Below are 21,364 nucleotides of genomic sequence, written 5' to 3'. Positions count from 1 at the left end.
AACCACTGTTAAACTCTTCCAATTTATGAGCCCCCCAGTGTATACATTATTATATATTTTAATCCAAGACTGTGCAGCTATGTATGTCATTTCGTATTTGACCCCAGGTAATACAACTTCCCAGCTGGGCTGCAAAGGCTTCTTCTGCAAATCCCAGGAGAGCACATGGGAAGTTAAAGGAAACCAAGAAGGAGGTGAAACACTGGGAATGCTCTATCAACATGTGGCAACCAGGCATTCTATTTATTAGTTTGGACTAGTAGTGAAGGAGTGTGACCCTTTAACCCTTTGCTGTTCTGTTTTGATGGAGGTTTCAATACTGAAATAGTCTTCCCCAGGCACCTTGCAGAATAACATAACATGAATTAAGATCTACTCAGATCTCAGTGCTATGGCTACCAACTCATTGTGGAACAAGTTACAGGCGGGGTTAGCTGTAGGACTGTGTCATTAGGAGCTTACCCTGCAGTTCTAGTGAATGAAATAAGCACCATGCTAGCAGCTCCACAGTGCTTTAATTCAAAGGGGAGGATAGCAGAGGGAGTGCTTTAATTCAAAGGGGAGGAAAGCAGCATTGGACTAGGAGAATCAAGCTAGCAGCATTAAAGTAGCTGCTGATGAGAGAGTGTATGGCCCCACAGGGAAACGTTAAAGATGGAGAGGCAAGTAAATGAGGCTCAGAGAAGGATGGATTGATGGAAGAATTCATTGATGGATAACTTTTCAATCCTCTCCCCCACTCCACCAGCAATTTGAAGCCCACCCACAATAAAGTCTAGAAATATAACAAGTGAAGCGTGCCCCTTCTTTCCAGTCACAGAGTAATTACGCCATTTAGACAAGAGAGCAGGTTACATAGTAATTACTCTATAGGTCCTTGGGCCTGCTCAGTGTAAAATTACCTGGTAGTCTGCAGAAGTATTTGTTGCTCAGAAGATGAAGTTAAACCCACATATTTACCAGGATCTTGAGTGGTATCCAAAACCTTCACAAAATAGGAGGGTTTGGATAAGTGGGATCTTTAGGCCTGTGAAGCTCCTAATCTCACAGTGCTGAAGGTCATCTCCCATGGACTACTTAAGCTCTCTAGAGGCAAAGCAGAAGAGATTAGCGCTCCTGCAGGCTTTGGGAGTTTTGTGCAAATTTAGTTTCAACACTCTGGAACTTCTTAAGGCTGATCTGTAAAGCAAGCTCCTGTGCAGTTCCCAGCAGTGTTAAATACAGCTGGCTTCAATGATACCATTCCCTCTGCTTCTACTGGGCACCTGTTGTGTAAGCAACTGATTTCTGCCTGTGTTCCCTTTCTGTTCACAGAAATGGAAAAATTAACAAAGGCAACAGAAAGTTTTAAAAAAAATAGATTAAATTTATTAATAGAACTAAACCAAATGACTCATAATTAGTATCTCTCTCTGTAAAAGCAGCAAAACACTACCAAGCAAAAAAAAATAAAAAAAATAAAAGAGAATCAGTATAAAATAAATGCTATCAGGCATCCAAATTCTCAGCTTTTGCAGTGTTCTCATATTCCACAAAAACAATATTTTCTGATATAAAAACTGTGAAGCAAAACTGGGACAAAAAAATCTTAAAGATCAAGGAACATTGCTATTTGATGTTAATTTCCCTTGCTTCTTCAATTGCTACAGTAATATTCAATTTGTAGCACAAAAATGATAACTGTTGAAATGCCGTTGGTCACTAAAAAAATCAGTGAAAACTGAAAAACAATATTTACTCTACTCTAAAAAGCAAGTTATAATTTACATAAATTACCATAAATAGAGCTAAAATATAAACAGAAGAGAGAAGTTTCTGCATCTCTTTGCTACTTGAATACTGCCGCAGACATCTTTAGGATTGAAAAATGTCTTGTCTTCACCTTGTGCTTCATTTAAAAGAGAGTGGTACCACTTTTAAGAACTTAAGAGATGCAAAAGGTTTTCCCATTAATATGTAAACCTATGATCACCTAGAAGGAGCACTGTAGGTATAAACTATCCACTAAGGCATAAATCTAAAAAATACATCTATACACACACAAATGTAACTTCTACTACCTTCTGATGAGACTGGGAGTAGAGTGGAATACTGGGAAAGACACCCCCACACTGCTCTGTTCAATTTTTGTTGAATAATATCCATAAAGAGAGAGAGAACTATATGAAATGTCTTTGTTGGCCAAACTTTCCATTTCATAGATTCATTATAATAATCTAATCTCCCCTGCTTAATACAGGCAAGGGAATTTCACCCTTTAATACCTACATTTAACCCAGTAACGGGGGCTGACTAGAGCATACCTTTTAGAAAAACATCCAAGTGATGACTTTAGTAATCTGTTCTAATATTTAAAACCCCTTACTGTTAAAAATTGTTTCATTTCCAGTTTGAACTTTGCTGACTTCAATTCCAGTCTTTGGATCTTGTTATGCTGTTGTATCCTAATTTCAAGATCCTTCACCTATCTGATATTGTCTCCCTGTGTAAGTATAGGCCATGACCAAGTCGCGTTGTAACTTGGTCTTTTACAAGCTAAATAGACTGAGCTTCTTAAGTTTCTCATTGAAAGGCAGATTTTCCAGACCTCAAATCATTCTTGTAACTCTTCTTTGAATTCTCTCTAATTTTTCTATGTCCTTTTTAAAACATGAACACCAAACTGGACACGGTGCTCCAGTAGTGGTCCCACTAATGCTGTATTGGTGAAACGAGAAGTAATATCCCTAGTGGACTTCCACTCCCTTAAAAGAGGACTTTTGCCAAGGGAAAAATTGCTCCCCCCCGCCACACACACACACACACCATACGTAAGCACAACCCAATTTACCTTCCATGTTCGTTTTCCATAATGTGTTTAATTAGTCTTGCTAATACTGAAAACTGTATGGGTAAAATTAATCTATTTCACCCCTGAAATTAGAATTAGCAGTGAATTTGCCACTTCCAACATCATCTTTTCTTTCTGGCTTTCTGACATCAGTCATTACCCTGGTAACAGAGCATGAGCTCACTGGAGAATCAAGCAGAAGAAGTTCAAGTTGTGAGGGAACTGAGATGAAATCCTATTCAGATACAAACACTTTTAATTATACGAAAAGGAATGTACATAGTTGCTGACAGATTATGCGGCTTTTTGTCTTACTGCTTTTTTTCAAAAATCAAGTATGCAAAAAAAATCAAGCTACCCTTTCCACATGTCTGGCACACTACCACAATCACCAAATTGTGCAACATTGGATTCTAATCACTTCCTCAGCCCTGGGAAGTTCTGACCAGACCTCCTGGGAGAACTCACTTGATTGCAGTTGCACAGCTAAGTGGGGAGAAATGTGTGGTGAACACTCCATTCTGGGTATCTGGCTGAAATTCACCTTGTTGTGACTCTCAAAACAAGGAGTCTCAGCTGCGAGGCTTATGGTGGCCCAGTTTTGCTTCTAACGGATCATTGCATATGGAGAATGACCATCACAGGGAAGGGTATGTGATTATGAGAATTCTACCACCCTCCCCACTTGGTGGCTTAAGGATTCTCAAGGCCAGTCCCTGCGCAGGTTAATTTTTTTACTGTTCCTTTGATTGTGCCAACAGGATCTTGCACATCTCAGATCTGGCCCTTTACAAGGGACTTACCTTGGTGGACTCCAGGGATTTATGTCCTGACCACATTTGGTGCCCTGATTACAGCATGTTCTCCTGTAATAGGGACAATTGTTTTTTATTACAGTCAGTAAAAAGCAGACTCTTGTGGGAAGAGAGAGAGAGCTCTGGGCTGCTCACATCGGTCCTCATTCTGGCTCATGGATGCAGCTCATTGAGAATTTAGGATGAAGGAAAAGGGAGGAATGATGAATCCAGACCCATCACACATGGATTCTTCTACTCCTCCTTTGCCTCTGTAAACAGGAGCTTGCACATCTCGGAGTTGGCCCTGTGCAAGGGAAGCTCACGCCCCGCAATAGTGCCACGCCTTCCCTTGCGAACAGTGATGCTTTGATTCATTGAAGATTTGGAGACTGTAAAGATTTCTCTGTGGGACAGAATAACAAGAGCAACAACAAAGTAGTTAGGAGACTTTAGAATGATACAAGACCAGGCCCAGCTTGTCTCCTCAAATCAGCATGTTCCATGCTGATGGGTTAATACCTCATTCATTCCTTAAGTTTGATCTGTTGGAATGTTATGGCATATCCTGACAGGTGTTTTTCTTGATTTCTGTCAAGATTGCCCCTTGAAAACAGTGTTATATCCATGTTGTACAACAATGCTATAGGTTGCTATGAGTTTAATCTTTAGCACAGATTAAGTAGCATGCTTTAAAACAACTCCTACATTTCACAACACTGGACAGGGAAATTTTGCTGATAGTTTCACCTATAATGTGGATGAGGCCTAAACGTTTCAGTGGTAGGATGAATCACAACTGTTTGAAGTTATTCCTCTGCTCCCAGCAATTGACTGAAATGGGGAAGATTTCATTTGGGAAGATTCTTAGAGAATGAATTGATTTATGGTGCCTGTCTGCAGTACACACTGAACAGGAGACTGGAGCAGACAGAACTTCCAGGAAAAGCTGTGTAGCAAGATTTCATCTGTGGAGAAATTAATAGCTCCTCAAAGGGAAAGGACCTTGAATACAAGAGCTCCCCTTTCTCTCCTACTGATTTTTTGGTGCCTGATCTGTAGATGAGGTTTCTTTCATGCCCCTAAGGTATCTCCAGGGTGGTTAGGGCCCCAAGGTGTTTTTATGGGAACACTATCTATCTATCTATCTCTGATATGCAAGTATCTCAGGGAGCTACAGTCAGCCCTTAGCGCGAATCAGCTAGTAAGTCATGGGAACAGTGACAGGGTGTCTGCCTCTGATGCCGTACAGCAGCAACAAACTGCTTGACACTTATTTATGTCAGGAAGGAGCCATGAAGGATTTATCAGTAACAGCGTAATACGACTGTGATGTTTTGTCTGGGGCAAAAATCAATATTGGCATTAGGACCAGCAGTGACAGTACAAAAGAGAGGTTTATCACCACAATAGTGTAAAAGATAGCCCCAGCATTCTTCTGGGCCCAGGGCTCGTCTTAACACTTCTTAGTCTGGCTAGCTCTCTGGCATTGTCCACGGCTTCCATTAACCTTTTACTGACCTCGCCAGATGGAGGGACTAAGCAGAACCTGCTGTAAATCAAATTCTGGACAATGAAACCATTATCATGTTACAAGGAAGAGGGCAACAAATAACTGGCTGCTTAGTGGGCGGGTGAGAACTGGCTTTCATAATATCCTCCCCTCACGGATCCTGTAGGTTTTGTAACCCTGGATAAGTCAGATGTTTATGATATTGTTGAGCACTTTTAAACTTCTGAATGGAGTTCTAGGATTAGGAGGATGGGGGGAAGTAGTGCATGATCTCCCTCCTCACCTTCCCTGCCACTGGGAGTCACAAGCTAAACACTGTGTTCGGTGTTAGTGTCCCTGATAATAGAAGTGTCCACCCCCTTGTACTCCTGGACTAGAATGCCACAGCTTACCTGTAAGGCAGCTGCTCCTCCCTTAGCTGCAGACACATGAGCACTGGATTCCCAGAAAATCTTACCGCTGTATCAAAATTGATTGAGGCTTCTGCCTCTATTTGGCTTTTCACACTGGCTAGAAAGAAAGGGGCAGCGATTTCTGCTGTGAAATCAATGGCCAGTCCACCCCTGCAAGGGGAGAAAGCATAACTCCTTTCACTGAACAATATCTCCCAAGGGAATACACTGTCTTTGCAATGCAGGCATGCAATGATTTCATTATTTCTTAATTTATCAGCAGTTGTGTGGTACTTCCTGATCCCGAAGGAAGGGGAGGTGCAGAAAAATGTTAATTAAACCCATCTATCCAGGTGAAGCTTTTAGTCTGATCCCAAGTACAGGCTATTGGGAGCCTAAAGACAGTGATAAGTGATGGTGTCTGTGTTCATGGTAAGGCAGATCTTTCAGAAGTTGCTAACCTCTTTTTGTGGGATCCTTGAACATATAGGCTCAGTGGGGTAGGTTTCAGGGGGTGTGTAATAGGTGTAGTTCTCACCACTGGCATAGAGGCATAGGGACTGTATGTTACTGCCCGCCCCCACCCCGCTTCTCCCAAAAGCTCCCAGCATAAGACATATGCTGGTGTATTTGCTGGGAAGGGTGTGGCTGGAGACCATGGAGCTCTATTATCCCTTGCCAATATGAAATAGCCCCTTGGGGGCTGTTACAAGTCAGTGTAAGTTGGAGCAGCCCTGAGGCTGTTCCAATGTATGCTGGGTGCCAAGTCCCTCCTAAGTCTCCTGAGTGTTCCGAGGTGAAATAAGTTTTCACTCATTTACCTCGTTTTGATGCTGGTTCTTGATTCTTGCTCCCATAAATTCACATCAATGTTGGCTGAAATATCTAACCCAAGTGCTCCCTGAAGTTTAACCACTGTTTGCAGCCCAGACTGAAGTGGAATTGTCTGTAGAATAGAAAAAAGCGTATTTATTTAAATTTTGGAAGCACTTTTCTTGACTTTAGGTGCTTATACAAAAATATTAAATGGCAGCTGGACGCTGCCTATGCTGCACCCCCAATCCCCGTTGGCCTGGGGAGGGGAAGCCAGGAATGGAAGCCAGGTCTCCCACACGGCAGTGCAGAACCCATCTCTAATGAGCCAACTCAGAAAACCAGTTCTTGACATCCTTTGATCAATGCCATACCATGGTTAGATTTGGCACCATCATGAATATCAGGCACGAGCCAATGGATTGTAAGCAGACCCTCTCTAGAATATTCACTTAGCTACAGTGTACCATGATGCAGTTTAATAGGCAGCTTGGATGAGGGAAGGTCGTATCATACAGCCATTACCTGTTCATGATCCATCAGCAGGATTGTCCCTTTGACCACACTGGTGGGCTCTCCGCTGCTTAAGAGGGCTTTGGCCATTAAATCTGTATATCCTTGGAAGAAAACAATTGGCTGTAACTGGACATCAAAGAAAATGGCAGACATCCCAGCCACGAGCTCCTGCTCCTCTTCTCCTTCAGTGGGACTCTCTCCCAGCACAGATTCCATCCCCTGTGCTTCAATAGAGACCTAAAATACACAAGTGGAGAAAATGTGATGAACAAAGTAATGCACATTGGAAAACGTAAGCCCAAATATACGTATAAAATGATGGTGTCTAAAGTAGCTGTTACCACTCAAGAAAGAGATCTTGGAGTCATTGTGGATAGTTCTCAGAAACATCTACTCAGTGTGCAGTGGCAGTCAAAAAAGCTAACAACATTAGGAATCATTAGGAAAGGGATAGATAATAAGACAGAACATTTCATATTGACTCTTTATGGTACACCCACATCTTGAATATTGCATGAAGATCTAGTTGTCCCATGTCAAAAAAGATATATTGAAATTGGAAAAGGTACAGAAAAGGGCAACAAAAATGATTAGGGATATGGAAAGGCTTCCATATGAGAAGAGATTAATAAAACTCGGACTTTTCAGCTTGGAAAAGAGACGACTAACGGGTGGGGGGTGGGGGGGGAACATGATAGTGGTTTATAAAATCATGACTCATATGGAGAAAGTAAATAAGGAAGTGTTACTTACTCCTTCTTGTAACACAAGAACTAGGGGTCACCAAATAAAATAATAGGCAGCAGGTTTAAAACAAACAAAAGGAAGTATTTCTTCACACAATGCACAGTCAACCTGAGGAACTCCTTGCCAGAGGATGTTGTGAAGGCCAAGACTATAACAGGGTCCAAAAAAGAACTAGGTAAGTTCATGGAGGATAGGTCCATCAATGGCTATTAGTCAGATGGGCAGGGACTGCTATTTGCCTGAAGCTGGGAATGGGCAATAGGATGGATCACTTGATGATTTCCTGTTCTGTTCATTCCCTCTGAAGCACATGGCATTGGACACTGTTGGAAGACAGGATACTGGGCTAGATGGACCATTAGTCTGACTCATTATGGCCATTTTTATGTTAAAGCAAGGCTTCCTCAAGGGTTGACCTTCACTACTTTTTACTAGGGAAATCTGGATAAAGATTTGGGGGTGACTAATGTGCTGATAGAAATACTGTATTGGGAGCAGTTAATTGGCATCTTGCATTACTGTACCACTGATTCAAATAACATCCACCCATTTGCCTAGTAAAGTGGGAAGTGATTTTAAAGTTCAGTGAACTTGTTACAACATTGGCCTATCCCTTGAGAAGTCATTTACGGCTGAGCAAAGTGATTGCAAACCACTATCGATCTGATTCAGTTTTATTTTATACCAGTTTTAGAGAAGTGTAAATGATGATACAGGTGGCAAAGCAGTGGAGAATCAGGTTCTAGTATTTTATATTGTTTCTTTAAGGATGTTAATTAAAGTAGAGAGGAAGAATGGTCTAGTGGTTAGGACACTAGCTGGGGACTTGGGTGACTCGGTTTAGTTTCCTGCTCCACCACAGTGATCTTGGGCATGTCTCTGAGCTCCCTGCCTCAGTTCCCCATCTGTAAAATGGGGATAGTACTTCACAGGGATTTTGTGGGAGAAATACATTAAAGATGGTGATATGGTCAAATACTACAGTGACTGGGGCCATATAAATATGATTGATAGATAGATAGATAGATTCCATTTGTAATCAGTCCTACATGGCTGATTAGCACCATAGAAATCTGAGAGGGGTTTCAGATCTTGTAAAGTGCAGATCGGACCACAATGTAAGATTGTCTCTCACACTTAACATGAACATGTGAGGAAAGTTTCTCACAATATAGGGGCACTCAGCAGCTTCCAGATTTCACCCATGCTCTACTTAGACATTCAGAATGACAGTTATTATCTAATGACTTTTAGGATGAAACCCTGGACCCATTTGCATTAACAGCAAAACTTCCATTGACTTTAGTGGGGCCAGGATTTCACTCAGTTTTTGTGGTAGTAAATTTAAAAATATCAACACAACAGCAGTGTCTCTGTCCCAGTCTTTTTGAAGATGCCATGGGGCTAGATCCTCAGCTGGCATAAATAGGTGCAACTTCATTGAACTCAATGGAATGAGGTTGTTTGACACCAGCTGAGGATATGGACCCATATGTCCAGAGACGGACGATGAATAAAAACTTCGGGAAAATATTGACGTGTGACATTTAGCCACGGTGAGCAACTTTTAATACTGGCACTCTTAAAATGTCAAACAGCCGGTTTGCCCTGGTTCCCACTTCAGAACAGTAAAGAACACAGCTAAAAAGCTAAGATATCAAGCTTTCCCACATGTGGCTAGATACAGCAGATGTTCTCTATTGTGGGGGCTTCTGAGTAGGTACATGAAGTCAAATATTAGGAACCCACGAGGCCTACAAGGAAGGTTAAAGAGGAGATACTGTATGTCAGCTAGCGCAATGCAGGTGTCCTGGGTTCCTGCATGTGTAGCTGTTCAATCATTCTAAAGTGTTTCATGCATAGAGACAAAAACCTAATAGCAGACCTGAGCTGCCTGAAGCTCTTGGCCATGGCTTAGCAGCTTGAAACCTGAGACACTCTTCCTCAGGAGCCCACCCTCAGTGAATAGCAGCTCCAGATTGAAAGTGGAAAGCATGTCATCGGTGGCTGAAAGACAGAAAGAGGCACCAATAAGCGGAGCTGTACCACAGTCATCACTAGCAAAATTTTACACATCCCTTTTTAAAACGTTCCAATAATGGCTGCAGAGGAGTGGCACTCTGCAACTATCTGACTGGCAAAGAAAGAGCTTGGAGGCTCTCATATAATATAATGGGAAGATCTGAGGATTCTGCCATGGGATTGCAGAGAAAGTCCAGTGTGGTATTCTGTTTTCAAAGTGTCAGATTCAATGGAATTCTAACTCAAAGTACTGGGGCGCTCTGATGAGGGTGCAGGAAACATTACTTTGTGATACAGCTTGGTGGGTTTCTAGGCAAATGAGAGAAGATGAGGCTTAGAGGCTTTTTGTTAAGTACTAACCCCATTCAGATCATATCACTAGTATTCAATAGCTCTTCCCTTCCAGGCACAGCACAGGCCCATACAATAACAATCAACAGTCTGACTAAGAAGCTGAAATATGAGGGATGCAAAATGTCTCTCGTCCATCACCGTTCAAACTTATAATAATTAAAGGATTAGCCCTAAGATGTTGCTGACTCCCATTTAGTTTGCTTCTGCATGCCCAAAACATCCTTTGGGGAGATACAAAGGAAGGCAGTGGAATAAAAGTGGAAACAATATGAATGGGGACAGAAATGAAAGCTGGAGGGTGGGGATAAAAATATTTGGGCAGATCAAATGTAAATTGTCATAGTGCCATTCCAGTCACCAGCTGAGGATCTGCCTCTTTGAAAAAGCTTATTAAAATACTGTAATGAATTCAGAAATAACCAAGAACAGAGCTAGTCTCTTGGCCTAGCAATAGTTCTGCCACACAAGAACTCTTCAATAAGTGTAGTCCCAGATTTGGCTCATCTTTCATGGTAGCAGATTCTGGGAAACTGTGGTGCTGGCATGCCCAGTGTTCGTGTAAAGTATGTGGGGAGAAGTGCCACAGGGTGGCATTGGCCCTTTAAGAGGAAGAGGGCAATGCACCTGTGATTAGTCAGATGACTCCTCCAATTGGGCTTTAAAGAGGGCACCTAGGTGGGCCTAGTTATGGCATGAGACCTGGAAAAGGGAGAGAGCAAGCAAGTGTGACCCCAACCAACCTGATGTCCATATAAACATCTATCAGCCAGCTTCAGAGTGGCACTGATTTGCTTTATAAAGAATCAAGAACAACAGCTCTGCTAGTGTGTGACCATATTTGTGACTGATTCTGCAACTCACTCTATAAAGGAGTCATTTTACTCTATCTGGAAAGACAGCTTTAGGATTGTGGCGGTCCTGCCAAAACAATTTATTTTCCCACATATCCTTCCATGCCCTTTCCTTCCCCACTGCTCTTAAAGTATATGCAATTACAGCTAACGGAGAAATAACCAATGTGCTTAGATATCCAAGGACACTTACAGAGGACTCTCACCACCCCATGTTAAATTTGGGAGAGTCACACAAGTTAGAGATCCTTTGTAATTTCCAGGGACCCTTGACAATGGATTCCAAAAGTAGGCTCTGCCTACAGGAACTTCAACTTAGCCTTTTGAGATCAGCTTAAACATAGTCTTTTCCATGTTGTCACCTGCCAAGGGTTGTGAGAAAGAAGAGGAACTGCCAGCTTTGGAGAGGTAGTTGTAATTATTGATCTGTGGATCTTTCAGAATTTCTTTCATTGCTTTCCTGGGAAAAAAAAAAGTAGGAAAAGATGTGCATGGGTGGGGCAGAAAAAGAGGAAAATCTAGTGTCTGGATCTAAATATAAAATCATCTCAGAAAAGGCACCTGCCATTTTGGAAGATTTTATAGAGAGGGTAGGAGATATGCACTTAAAAATATATATAAAAAACCGAACACACGGAGAACCATTTAAATGGAATAAAAAGAACTTTACTTAAACAAGCTCCTTTATAATCTTTCTTTTCTTTTGTATCTCCCAAAGTAGGGAGAAAATAGCTCAGCAATACACCATATGGCATGGGCAATTATTAATGACTTGCATAAGTCTGAACCTTAGTGGTGGTTGTACCTAATGGTTCTAAAACATGAGACGGACAAAAGAATATGGAGCATGATAGAAGAAGAAAATGAGGGAAAGAGGGTGGAGTAGAGTGGAGTTGTGAAATGGTATAAAAGCCTTTCCTAGCTCATGGTTTCATTGCTCTGGGTGTAGTTATATTCCTACAAGACTAGAATGTCATGTGCTAGAGGTGGCTGAAGTATTCACACTGGCCAATGTGTTCAGTAAACTTAATCTTTGTGAATTATTTGCAAACTGACTGATTTCTTTTTAATAAATCAAGAATAGGTTTATGCAAACATAATCCAGAACGTGTGAATTGCTCACAAAATATTTACCATACGTATTGTTTTGATTAATGTCTATTTCTAATTTACTATCCAAGCAGTGTGATTGTAATGTAGGTGACCGTGGTATTGTGTCTGTTTCTTGACTGAATGACTCCCAAATCCCCAAAGAGCTTTCAAGATAACTATGTGAACACTCCCGTGAACATCTGTTCATTGAAACTTTCGCAACACTTTCCCTTTGTGCATTTATTTTTGTGAACACAAAGTTGCTTGTTACAAATGTTTGCAGAAAATGAATGAAGAGATTGTGAATACCTTTGAACCGGATTAACATTTTTACCCAAATAAATGTATTCAAATACTTTGCAATATTTCATAGATTCTAAGGCCAGAAGGAACCACCATAATCATCTAGTCTAACCTCGTGTATAACACAGGCTATAGAACTCGCCCCAAAATAATTCCTGTTTGAACTACAGTGTATTTTTAAGATAAACATCCAATTTTGATTTTAAGAATGCCAGTGATGGAGAATCCACCCCCTACCTACCTGCCTTAAGTAGCTACAATAATTAATTACTCTCCCTATTAAAAATTTACATCTTATTTCTAGTGTGAATTTATCCAGCTTCAACTTCCAGCTATGGAATCTTGTTATTCTTTGTCTGCTAACTTAAAAAAACTCATTATCAAATATTTGTTGCTCATATACGTATTTACAGACTGTGATCAAGTCACCTCTTAACCTTCTCTTTTATTAAGCTAAATAGATTGAGCTCCTTGAATCTATCACTATTTGCTTAGCTCAAAACTTTTGCCTTTCAGTCAGCTGTTATTTTTGTATGTGTGAGAATCTGGGGAGATTAATATCTTAGCTATAAAGTATGAGCCATCTTGCAACCTTGGGCTTTAGCTTCCAAAACCTCTACAGTTTTTATACTGTCATTTTGGTGTTCTACATAATATTGTTTACTGCATTCAACTGGCAACCACACATGGAATACTAGTGATTGAGGCAACAAACCTGGGAACTTAAATCATCAGTTTGGTCAGGGGAAAAAAACAACAACAAAAAAGGAAATATTAACAGATGAGAGTGAAGAGAGAGAATGATGGTGAGAAGAAAAGAGAGGGAAAGGAAATGGAGTGTATTTAAAGGAAGAAAGGAAAAAGGGATTTGGATTTTAGAGTGACAGTTAATACTTTCCATTCTCCATACTCACATTGCTGGGTGATGGTGAAAATGTAAACTATTCTGGATTTTCGAAATTAAAAATGTTGACATTTCTGCTTCCAGTTCTCTGGTGGCCAGCAGAATATTGGTGATGTCCATGGGCAAAGGCTCATTGTCCAACAGAATTTCAGCAGCAGCCAGTCGAGACATTTTTCCATAGTTTCTGCTTTTCTGATGGAAAATCCTCCTCATTGCCTTTTTCACCTAATGCCAGAATATAGTTAAAATGTTACTTCTCACCATTCCTGACACCAAATGTATAATTATTGCTTCTCATGCTGCTCTTTCATGTTGTTATATTTTGCATGTGGAATCCTGAATTTTGGGCTTTTAACAGACTATCTACTACTATTTACAACTCCAAGAAAAACATCAGAAGTATAGTCATCACTAATGCCCTGCAGAGCTGCCACTTCTTCCTAATCTAGAAGGCATCTTTCCTAGTGGTGGCAAGGCATAGAGAACGCTCCTCTGAAAGAAAAGTTGAGTGATCTGTAGGCATTAGAAAGACAGACTGAGATCGTGGGAACTCCTGTGAGATCTGAAAAGAGTGACTGTATATCATATTTCCTACTGACTTGGGTAAAGGGAGTCTCCATTCTGGCTCCCTGGGTATAGCTAATGCCTATGAACCACAAAGGTCCAGCTAGTTTCAGCTGCAGTAATGTGCAGAACAAGTCTCAGCAAGTCCAGTCATCACATGGAGACTCTGCTAATTGGATAAATCCATTCTAACATCTAAGTACCAACACTACTAACACCACTTATTTCTTACTCAGTGCAGGAAAGAGGGACTTCTGGGAACAGCAGCTAAAACTTAAAGAAGCATTATCTCCCAGTCTCAAAACATGGAGAACGCCGGTAGTTACAAAGTGACTAGGTGAGAATTATATCTCATATACCTCCTGGTACAAAGACGCCAGGCTTGTTTCACGGAAGAGTGTTTTAAACTAATAAGGAAAAGCTCCAATTCTTAGCAGGCTCGTTCCATACCTCACCAGTGATGTACTGAGAGGAGAACCTTTGTAGTGCAGATACTGCTGTACTTGAGACCACTGCAGAGCCTTCCTCTGCATAATGCAGGAGGGTAGGAATTGTTTCTGGGAGCAGGGCATTCTGCAGGGACAACAGGTAAATGATAATCTCAGAATTCTCCTGGGTGTCTCTTAATCTTCTCAGGACAGTTTCCATTCCAAGTCCCACTTCCTGTTTGTTTGGAGGAGGGAAAAACAGAGGAGGGTGTAAAAGAGGCATGACATAATTTTCAAGTAGCAGTGGGGAAAAAAGGGATGAGTTAAAAAGAATAACTGAAACTGAAGCAATCCTGTCAGGAAACCCACCTGCAAGCCACACAGCTTCATCCGGCACAATTTGCCAACTAGAGAGCCAATGACAATTATCCCTGTTTCCCAGATGGCAGGGTCTAACTTCTTTCCATTCAGCTTGTCCTGGGAGAGCAGGAGTAAAGGGATGAAGGCAGGGCAAAGGAGGAGAGAGAGAGAGAGAATATGTTTTAGTTAATACTCCAACGTGTTTATTGAGAGAGTCTTTTTAGCCTTGCTCTTGCCTTGGAGGGGGCAAGTCATGGCCTACTCTCATAATATGCTGGTTTCTATAATAGACAATTAAGCTTTTACCATCTGCAGCCCACTGATGTAAAGCAATGCCATGTATTTTCCCAGTGTTTATTCTTATTTCAGGTATTCATGTGCAATAATAGCTTAAATAGAGAGATTTATTTACACAGAAATGAATTTTCCTCTCCCACTTTAATCCCTTTGGTGGGATTTTGTATGTGTCGGATGGAATCCTAAAGAACCTGTCCGGTTTTCCTTCCATTATAAACATCCTTTTACTTTAAGAGGTCTCAGAACACTAGCTAAAAAAGGCCTCAAGGGCTTCCCTTTGAAAGCCAACATCAGCTCATAACTGGATTACTGTTGAGCAAAAGAAGTCTCTTTGTCAACAGAGGTGTAAAAACATCTTCCCTCCAAGCTCTCAGAGGCTCAGCTAACGTGGACAGTATGAGGCTGTTCTGTGTCCTGAAGCCAGCTTGGAACACTCCTACTAGCCCACTGGTTATTCCAAAAATGTAAAAAGGAACTCCAGCTCCATCTTAGATTTGCTTTCCTCCATAACAACATGGCCATAGGGGGCCAGGTGCCCCTATAATCTCAGACTGTCCTAGCTAATCTTGGTTGTAGGGGTTACTGCACAGAATTCGTCATTTCTCTTTCCTTCTCCCCACTCCCGGTGGCCTTGTACAAGTTCAATTATTTTTAGGTCAATACCAAAGCTGGCTGAAAAATGAGGAGAAAAAAAGATTGGCAAAAAATGTTGAAATTTCAGAATGATTTCCACTATGCAGAGATCAAAATGGACTCATTCATTGTCTGAAAAAATTTCCTAACTTTTATTGACATGTTAATTGACATTAGTGATGCTGACCAGAAAACCTGTTTCTCAGTAAATTTAACATGTTAATAACCACTTCTATAATGATTTTGGTAAATTTTTAATTAAAAAATAATGAAAAAGAAAGTCAATAGTTTTTCCATGTAACATTTCATTTTCTGAACAAACCATTTTTGATTGGGGAGGGGGAGGGGGGAAGAATCATCTTATTTGAAAAAATTTCAACCAGTTCTAGTCCATACACCTAGGCAACTCGCTTGCCTCATTATAGTACAGAGCAATGTTTTCTCCAAAATCGCAAGGAGCGCTGCAGAAGTCCCTTCATCAAGTGCTGGGATGGAGAAAGTGCATGCTTAGCATTTTATCTTTTTCCTTTGTAAGGGCTTGATTCTGCTCCACTGGTCAGTGGGAGCTTCTCCATTAACTTAATAGGAGCAGAATGAAGCCCAAACCCAATAGTCAGATCACAAAGGAGCAGAAGATAAGAGAGGAAATGCCTTTTACTTACTAGCACCAGGCGCAGAAGTTCTTTTGAGGGCCGAGGAGAGAAGGCTGCAGCATAGAGAAACTGCTCCAGCAGGGGCACTTGCCCTTTGTTGCTAAAATCCAGAAATTCAGAGAGAGCTGCCAAGGAAGCTGTTGATTGGGCAGCTACTGCAGCATCAATGAAGAAGGGACTGGAATGAGAGGAGAAAGCGGATTATGTGTGTAATGTATAACTGAAGATGGGGAGGATGGAAGCGCCAGATCCGCAACTGCTGTAAATTGGCATAGGTCCATTAAAGTCAAGTGAACCCACACTGATATACACCAGCTGAGAATGGGATCTCTTGTTGTTGTTTCCCCTGATTCCAGATAAGGAAGTAAATTCTGGAACCATATATATGTAATCATATATGGATTTCACCTAGCGCTGAAATGCAACCAGCTTCTCCAGTGGAAGGCAGTAGCAGCCTTTAAAAGCACACAGTAACACAAGGAAGTGATAAATGACATTGTCCTGGAATTACTTGTACAACAGAGTTCTGCATTTATATGGGGCCTATGTCTCAGAAAGGTTCACCAGAGCATTTACTCTAAAACATTCTGAATCTGCATCAAAGACAGCCAATTGGCTTGCAGTGCCTTGTAAGAAAAGGCCAACCCTTGGTGTTTTCAAACAAGTGGCCCTTGAACTTCTTCAGACTGGTCATTTGAGATACTAGGAATGATCATGGGCCCTTTTCACATCTGCTTGAATGAAATGTGGTTAATCACTAAAATGAGTCTGCATGTCCAGAAACTAGTCTGTGTACAGATGTCAGTAAGAATGGCTGCTGCCTTTTCTGGAATTTACTTACACCATCTTCTCTGGAGCTTTCTTCAGCAGCTGGAGGACATCTCTCTTCTTGGCATCACGCAGCATCTGAATGAACCTGTGGAATTGCCAGGTTGTTGACACCTTGGAGACATCCATTTTGACTCTCCTCTTACCAAGAGTCTTCAAATATGTTTTGAGCTGAAAACAAATACTCATATTTTCAATAATAGCAATTTTATATATATGCCATAACATGAGACAAAATGTACACATGATAAAGACAGGGATTATTTCACCCAACACAGAAATGCAGCCACATCTGGGATGGACATTGGCAGTCCTTCCACAGCTTGCAGCAACATTAGATACAAATATTTAGGACAGAAATAAAGAATACCATATCACTGCAAGGGGGATTTTGGTAGCCAGAATATTATGGTCCAACTGGAATTTAGCCAGGGCTAATATCTTTATGCTTGTAAAAAGTTCCATGAGATGTTTAATGACTGCAGACAATTAATCTCAGTTGCCAGCAGCAAATGCTCCATCATTTCCCCCTCCCCTGGTAATACCAGACTGGAACATCGATTAAACAGTGACTCAGAGGGAAGAGTTCTATCTACTGCATCCTTCCCTCTGCAGTTCCTTGTATTGACCCAGTTCAACTCCACTTATATTACGTGAGCTGACAAGTTCACAGTCAGGGGTGTGGCTCCAGGCTATTAAACACCGCTGCTCCCTCATAGGGAACATGGAAGGACGAGACAACTTTGGAAATGCACAAACTACGAAGTGAACTACAATGTGAAGAATGAGACCTTGGAGCTGATTTCTGGCCTCTCTATTTGCAAGCCAAGCTACTCCTACTCAGCTCTCAGGAGTCCCATATACTAGGTGTCCTCTCACTTTTTGTTTGCCATCTTTGGAAAAAATCAAGCAAGGGAGATAAAGCACTGGCCTTGAAAAGCTAATACATTCAATGCCTGACCTTCAATCATCAAACTTCTTAAAGAAAAAATGTGAGCAGAGAACCTCCAGGACTAGTCACTGAGTCCAAACACCTGACAAGGAACTAGATGGTACCTCTGACCAATCAGGAAAGTGGGTTCATAATGGAGCAGAGGGCTCTGCCTTTGGCATGCCACCTGACACGAGATTGAAAAGTTTGAGGGCTAAGAACAACTGCTCCAAGCACAAAACGAAGGAAAATGCATTAAACGGGCTGGTTTGTGAAGCATGTGTTGAAGAGCAGACATGAGAGGGAAACTTTATGCTGTGCAGTGACAGTCTAATAGCCCCAGCTGGTACAATGAGGGTTTGGAAGGCTATCTTGCGTCTGACCACTTTAATAAGGCAACATGTACAAGGCATGGCCCAGTGGATAGTGCACTGGACTGGAAGTCAGAAGACATGGATGCTGATCCTGACTGTGCCTCTACACTGCCGCGTGACCTGGGGCAAGTCACTTCATCTTTCTGTGCTTCTCTTTCCCCATCTTTGTCTGTCTTTTCTATTTCGACTACAAGCTGTTTGGGGCAGAGGCTGGCTCTTGGTATACTTTTTACTGGGCTTAGCACGAAGGGATCTTCAACTCAGCCAGGGCCCCTGGACACTACTAGAATATAAATAATAATGTGCAACATGGGCATTGGTAGGGGTGCTCTCCTTTGTATGAAACTTTCACCCACGGTTCCTTCTTTCTATCTCTGGGGGCTACTGTTCAGGAGCTATTAAAGAACCCATTGCAGTCCCAAAAGCAGTGGCGTGTAGCCCCAGTATCCCGGGCAATATTTCCTCTCTCAGTACAATAATTTTAATGTTCACAGCTGTGTGTGTATTATTACAGAGTCCATAACAGCAGCCAGGTTTACCTACACTCCATGGATTTACTCAGAGAACCCTTTATTCCGGTGCTGCAGATGAACAACTTCATTTTGAAAACTTATGCAGAGTTTTGGGGAGCCTGCATAGCATTACAATCAGACAGGGGATCTATGGACAACTATCAGAACACCTGACATTCAGTAGGTATTTCATGTGCCTACTTCCTGCTGTCTGGAGCAAGACTCTCTAGTTGTCTTTCTCCCTATGAGCAAGCTAGAAAGAGTCTTTACACTAATACTTCATTACTTTATGAAATGAAGCAGCCCTTATGATCATTTGACTTTGGTGGACAATCTCCCTAGCTACTGTCTGGGTCAAAGTTAGCCATGGAATTCTTTTGAACCATTGTGTTTATTCTCACCCTGAGTAGGGTGACCATATACCCCCAAAGGGGAAATGGGAGGCTGTGCAGGGCCAGTCCGATCACCCCGCGATGGGCCCGGGATGCCTGGTTGAGCTGCCCAGTCCTGCTGCCAGCCCAAGCCGCCCATCACTCGCCTTCGCGGGATCCAGGCCAGCCCAAGCTTCTTGCCCAAGTCCTCCCTCCCATGCAGGGATGGTGTTGTCACTCACTCCCCTGCACATTCCTCCATGCCCTGCTACAGACTGCACCCCACTTTTTTGGTAAAACTGGGAATTTGTCCTGTTTGCTCTTGGCAATGATGGCTGGGATAGGGCTTAAAAAAGGGTTTGTCTCGGCCAAAACAGGACATATGGTCATCCTAACAGTGATGGATACTGACTGTGTAGCTTCTGTTGGCTCTTCTTTGCCATCACTGTGTGTACTGATCTTCTATTTAAATTTCTCAGGCCCTTCAGCCTCTAGATCTCACTTTGTTTTGCATTCCCAAGTGACAAATTAGAAAGAGAATTATTCTGCAAGTATTTGGTGCTACTCACCGATGGACACTGCATGCAAATCTTCTTAAAGGGTTGGCTAATTATGCTAATGGGCTGGGCCTTTTCCAGTATACCAGCCAGAGCTTCCTGAAGACTTTGTCCAGGAGTTTCTGGAGGGCCAGGCATCGAAGAAGACACAAGTTCAAGTTGCTGTCTGGTGAGAGAAAAGAGGCAGTTGAGAAGAGTTTTATCTTTTAAACTTCCCTTTGCTCTGGGGTTAGTCAGGGCATGTGCTGGTATAAGTCTGGTGTATCCTAGTGGTAGATGAAGGGCATTTAGTATTTCAGATGGTGCAAGGGGAAAATGAAGAGGGGCGGAGGAGTCTTTGGGGCAGCTAATTCTGGGTGTGTTTTGTATTCCCATAGCCTGCCCTGGGCTTATGTAGGAGCCTGATGAACTAGAACCTTTCTGTGAAGAAGAAAAACAGAAAATAAAAATCCTCTTACTGGGATCATTTTGTCAATAAGCCCAATTCTTATCTCACACCATCTCCCCACAGCCCACATCAAGACATAACAAGGACATCAAGCCCACACATGAGGAGTGCATCCCCTACCTGCCAACTCTGGTAGGTATACACTGAGCCCATTCCAGCCTACCCAAAGTATTCAGCCCCCAGAACCAGCAGAACCCTAACCTTGAAATGATCTTGGTGCCAATGGAGGACTTCAGGGTTGGCGAGACCATGTGGCTTTCCTCTGACAGCACCGACTGGATGAGACTTCCTTGGACAGAGTAAAAGCTTTTGCTGGTGGGCTGCCACAGAACTCCAAAAATCTGCAAAGGAATTGAACGAGCACATTATCTTTTCCCCAATCTATTCCTTTCTTGTTCTCCCTTCCAGTGTTTGCTCTCCTTTTTGTTTCTAACAGTTGTGCCTATGCATTTGAATAGTCTTACCCTTGAGCCTGGTGGATGAAAGAACCACCTCATCACAGAACCACCACACACTCTGGCAAGATTGTCAGTTTCTAGTCATTAGGGTAGATGCCCAGGACTGAACTAGTAGATGTTGCTTGTGGGGCATAAGGTGCCTGGATAGAACAATATGAGGTCTCTGACTATAATAGTAGGGGGTGCTGTATTGCATATATTGGCATTATTGTGTGGAGTCCAGGATTATAATGACAGAGTGTACTTCAAATTGGGATTGAGATGCAGTAGCAGAACTAGAAGGTGGTTCCTCACTGGCATAGCAGAGGGTGCATCAGATCAGAAGTGAAGTACAGAAGTGAAGAACTATTTAGGAACCCAGGGTAAGGATATCAGTGGTTGTCCCAGGTTAAGACTGGTGTCTATTTGCTAAGTTGAGCTGAGATCTAGTACTAGACTATGAGGGTCTGCTTCAGGTAATAGCTATGGTACACTGAAGAGCTGTAAGGAAGTACAGGCTTGGAATAGCTGGAAGTGCTTCTGGTCAGAATGAGGAAGGCTGGCTGAGCTCTGAGAGGGGATGAGAAGCTTTATCTGAGAACACAAGTGCATTGGAATAACAGTGTGTGGTGGGGCCCCAAGAATGGAATAGTCAAGTTCAGTTGTTGCACAATGAGTTGGATGGGGGGCCCTCTTTGACAAGGCTGAGGGCTGCAGGAGAAAGATTGTTCACTCAATCCTCTCCTTTCATGAACACCAGATTCACCTTAAAATGTACTAAAGGAAAATAAAGAAATGCCCAATCTATTTTCTATTTCTAGTTGTTGAGCACAAAGTTGA

The 21,364-nt window shown here is 42.0% G+C and overlaps 1 protein-coding gene across 2 annotated transcripts in view; it reads right to left on the bottom strand.

Moving 5' to 3' along the window:
• Positions 1–3,068: 3,068 nt before the first annotated feature.
• LOC137156078 (microsomal triglyceride transfer protein-like) overlaps positions 3,069–21,364 on the bottom strand; it is a 28,477-nt gene continuing 10,181 nt past the window's right edge. The window contains exons 6-18 of one of the 2 annotated variants that reach the window (XM_067552676.1): positions 20,289–20,428; positions 19,652–19,805; positions 16,908–17,065; positions 16,076–16,244; positions 14,493–14,600; positions 14,146–14,358; positions 13,142–13,356; positions 11,195–11,292; positions 9,491–9,612; positions 6,868–7,095; positions 6,351–6,475; positions 5,530–5,700; positions 3,069–4,030 (exon numbers count right to left, since the gene is read on the bottom strand). In XM_067552676.1, coding sequence (XP_067408777.1) covers positions 3,880–4,030; positions 5,530–5,700; positions 6,351–6,475; positions 6,868–7,095; positions 9,491–9,612; positions 11,195–11,292; positions 13,142–13,356; positions 14,146–14,358; positions 14,493–14,600; positions 16,076–16,244; positions 16,908–17,065; positions 19,652–19,805; positions 20,289–20,428 — 2,052 coding nt within the window. In that variant the 3' untranslated portion in view covers positions 3,069–3,879. The remainder of the gene's footprint in view (positions 4,031–5,529; positions 5,701–6,350; positions 6,476–6,867; positions 7,096–9,490; positions 9,613–11,194; positions 11,293–13,141; positions 13,357–14,145; positions 14,359–14,492; positions 14,601–16,075; positions 16,245–16,907; positions 17,066–19,651; positions 19,806–20,288; positions 20,429–21,364) is intronic. The other variant, XM_067552677.1, reaches the window with a different exon arrangement.

The sequence above is a fragment of the Emydura macquarii genome, unplaced genomic scaffold (assembly GCF_026122565.2).
Source record: "Emydura macquarii macquarii isolate MOO-44397 ecotype Brisbane River unplaced genomic scaffold, CSIRO-AGI_Emac_v2 contig_1390, whole genome shotgun sequence".
In the NCBI taxonomy this organism is placed as follows: Eukaryota; Metazoa; Chordata; order Testudines; family Chelidae; genus Emydura; species Emydura macquarii.
Note: the sequence above shows the minus strand (reverse complement) of the source record. Positions and strands in the feature narration are given on the sequence as shown.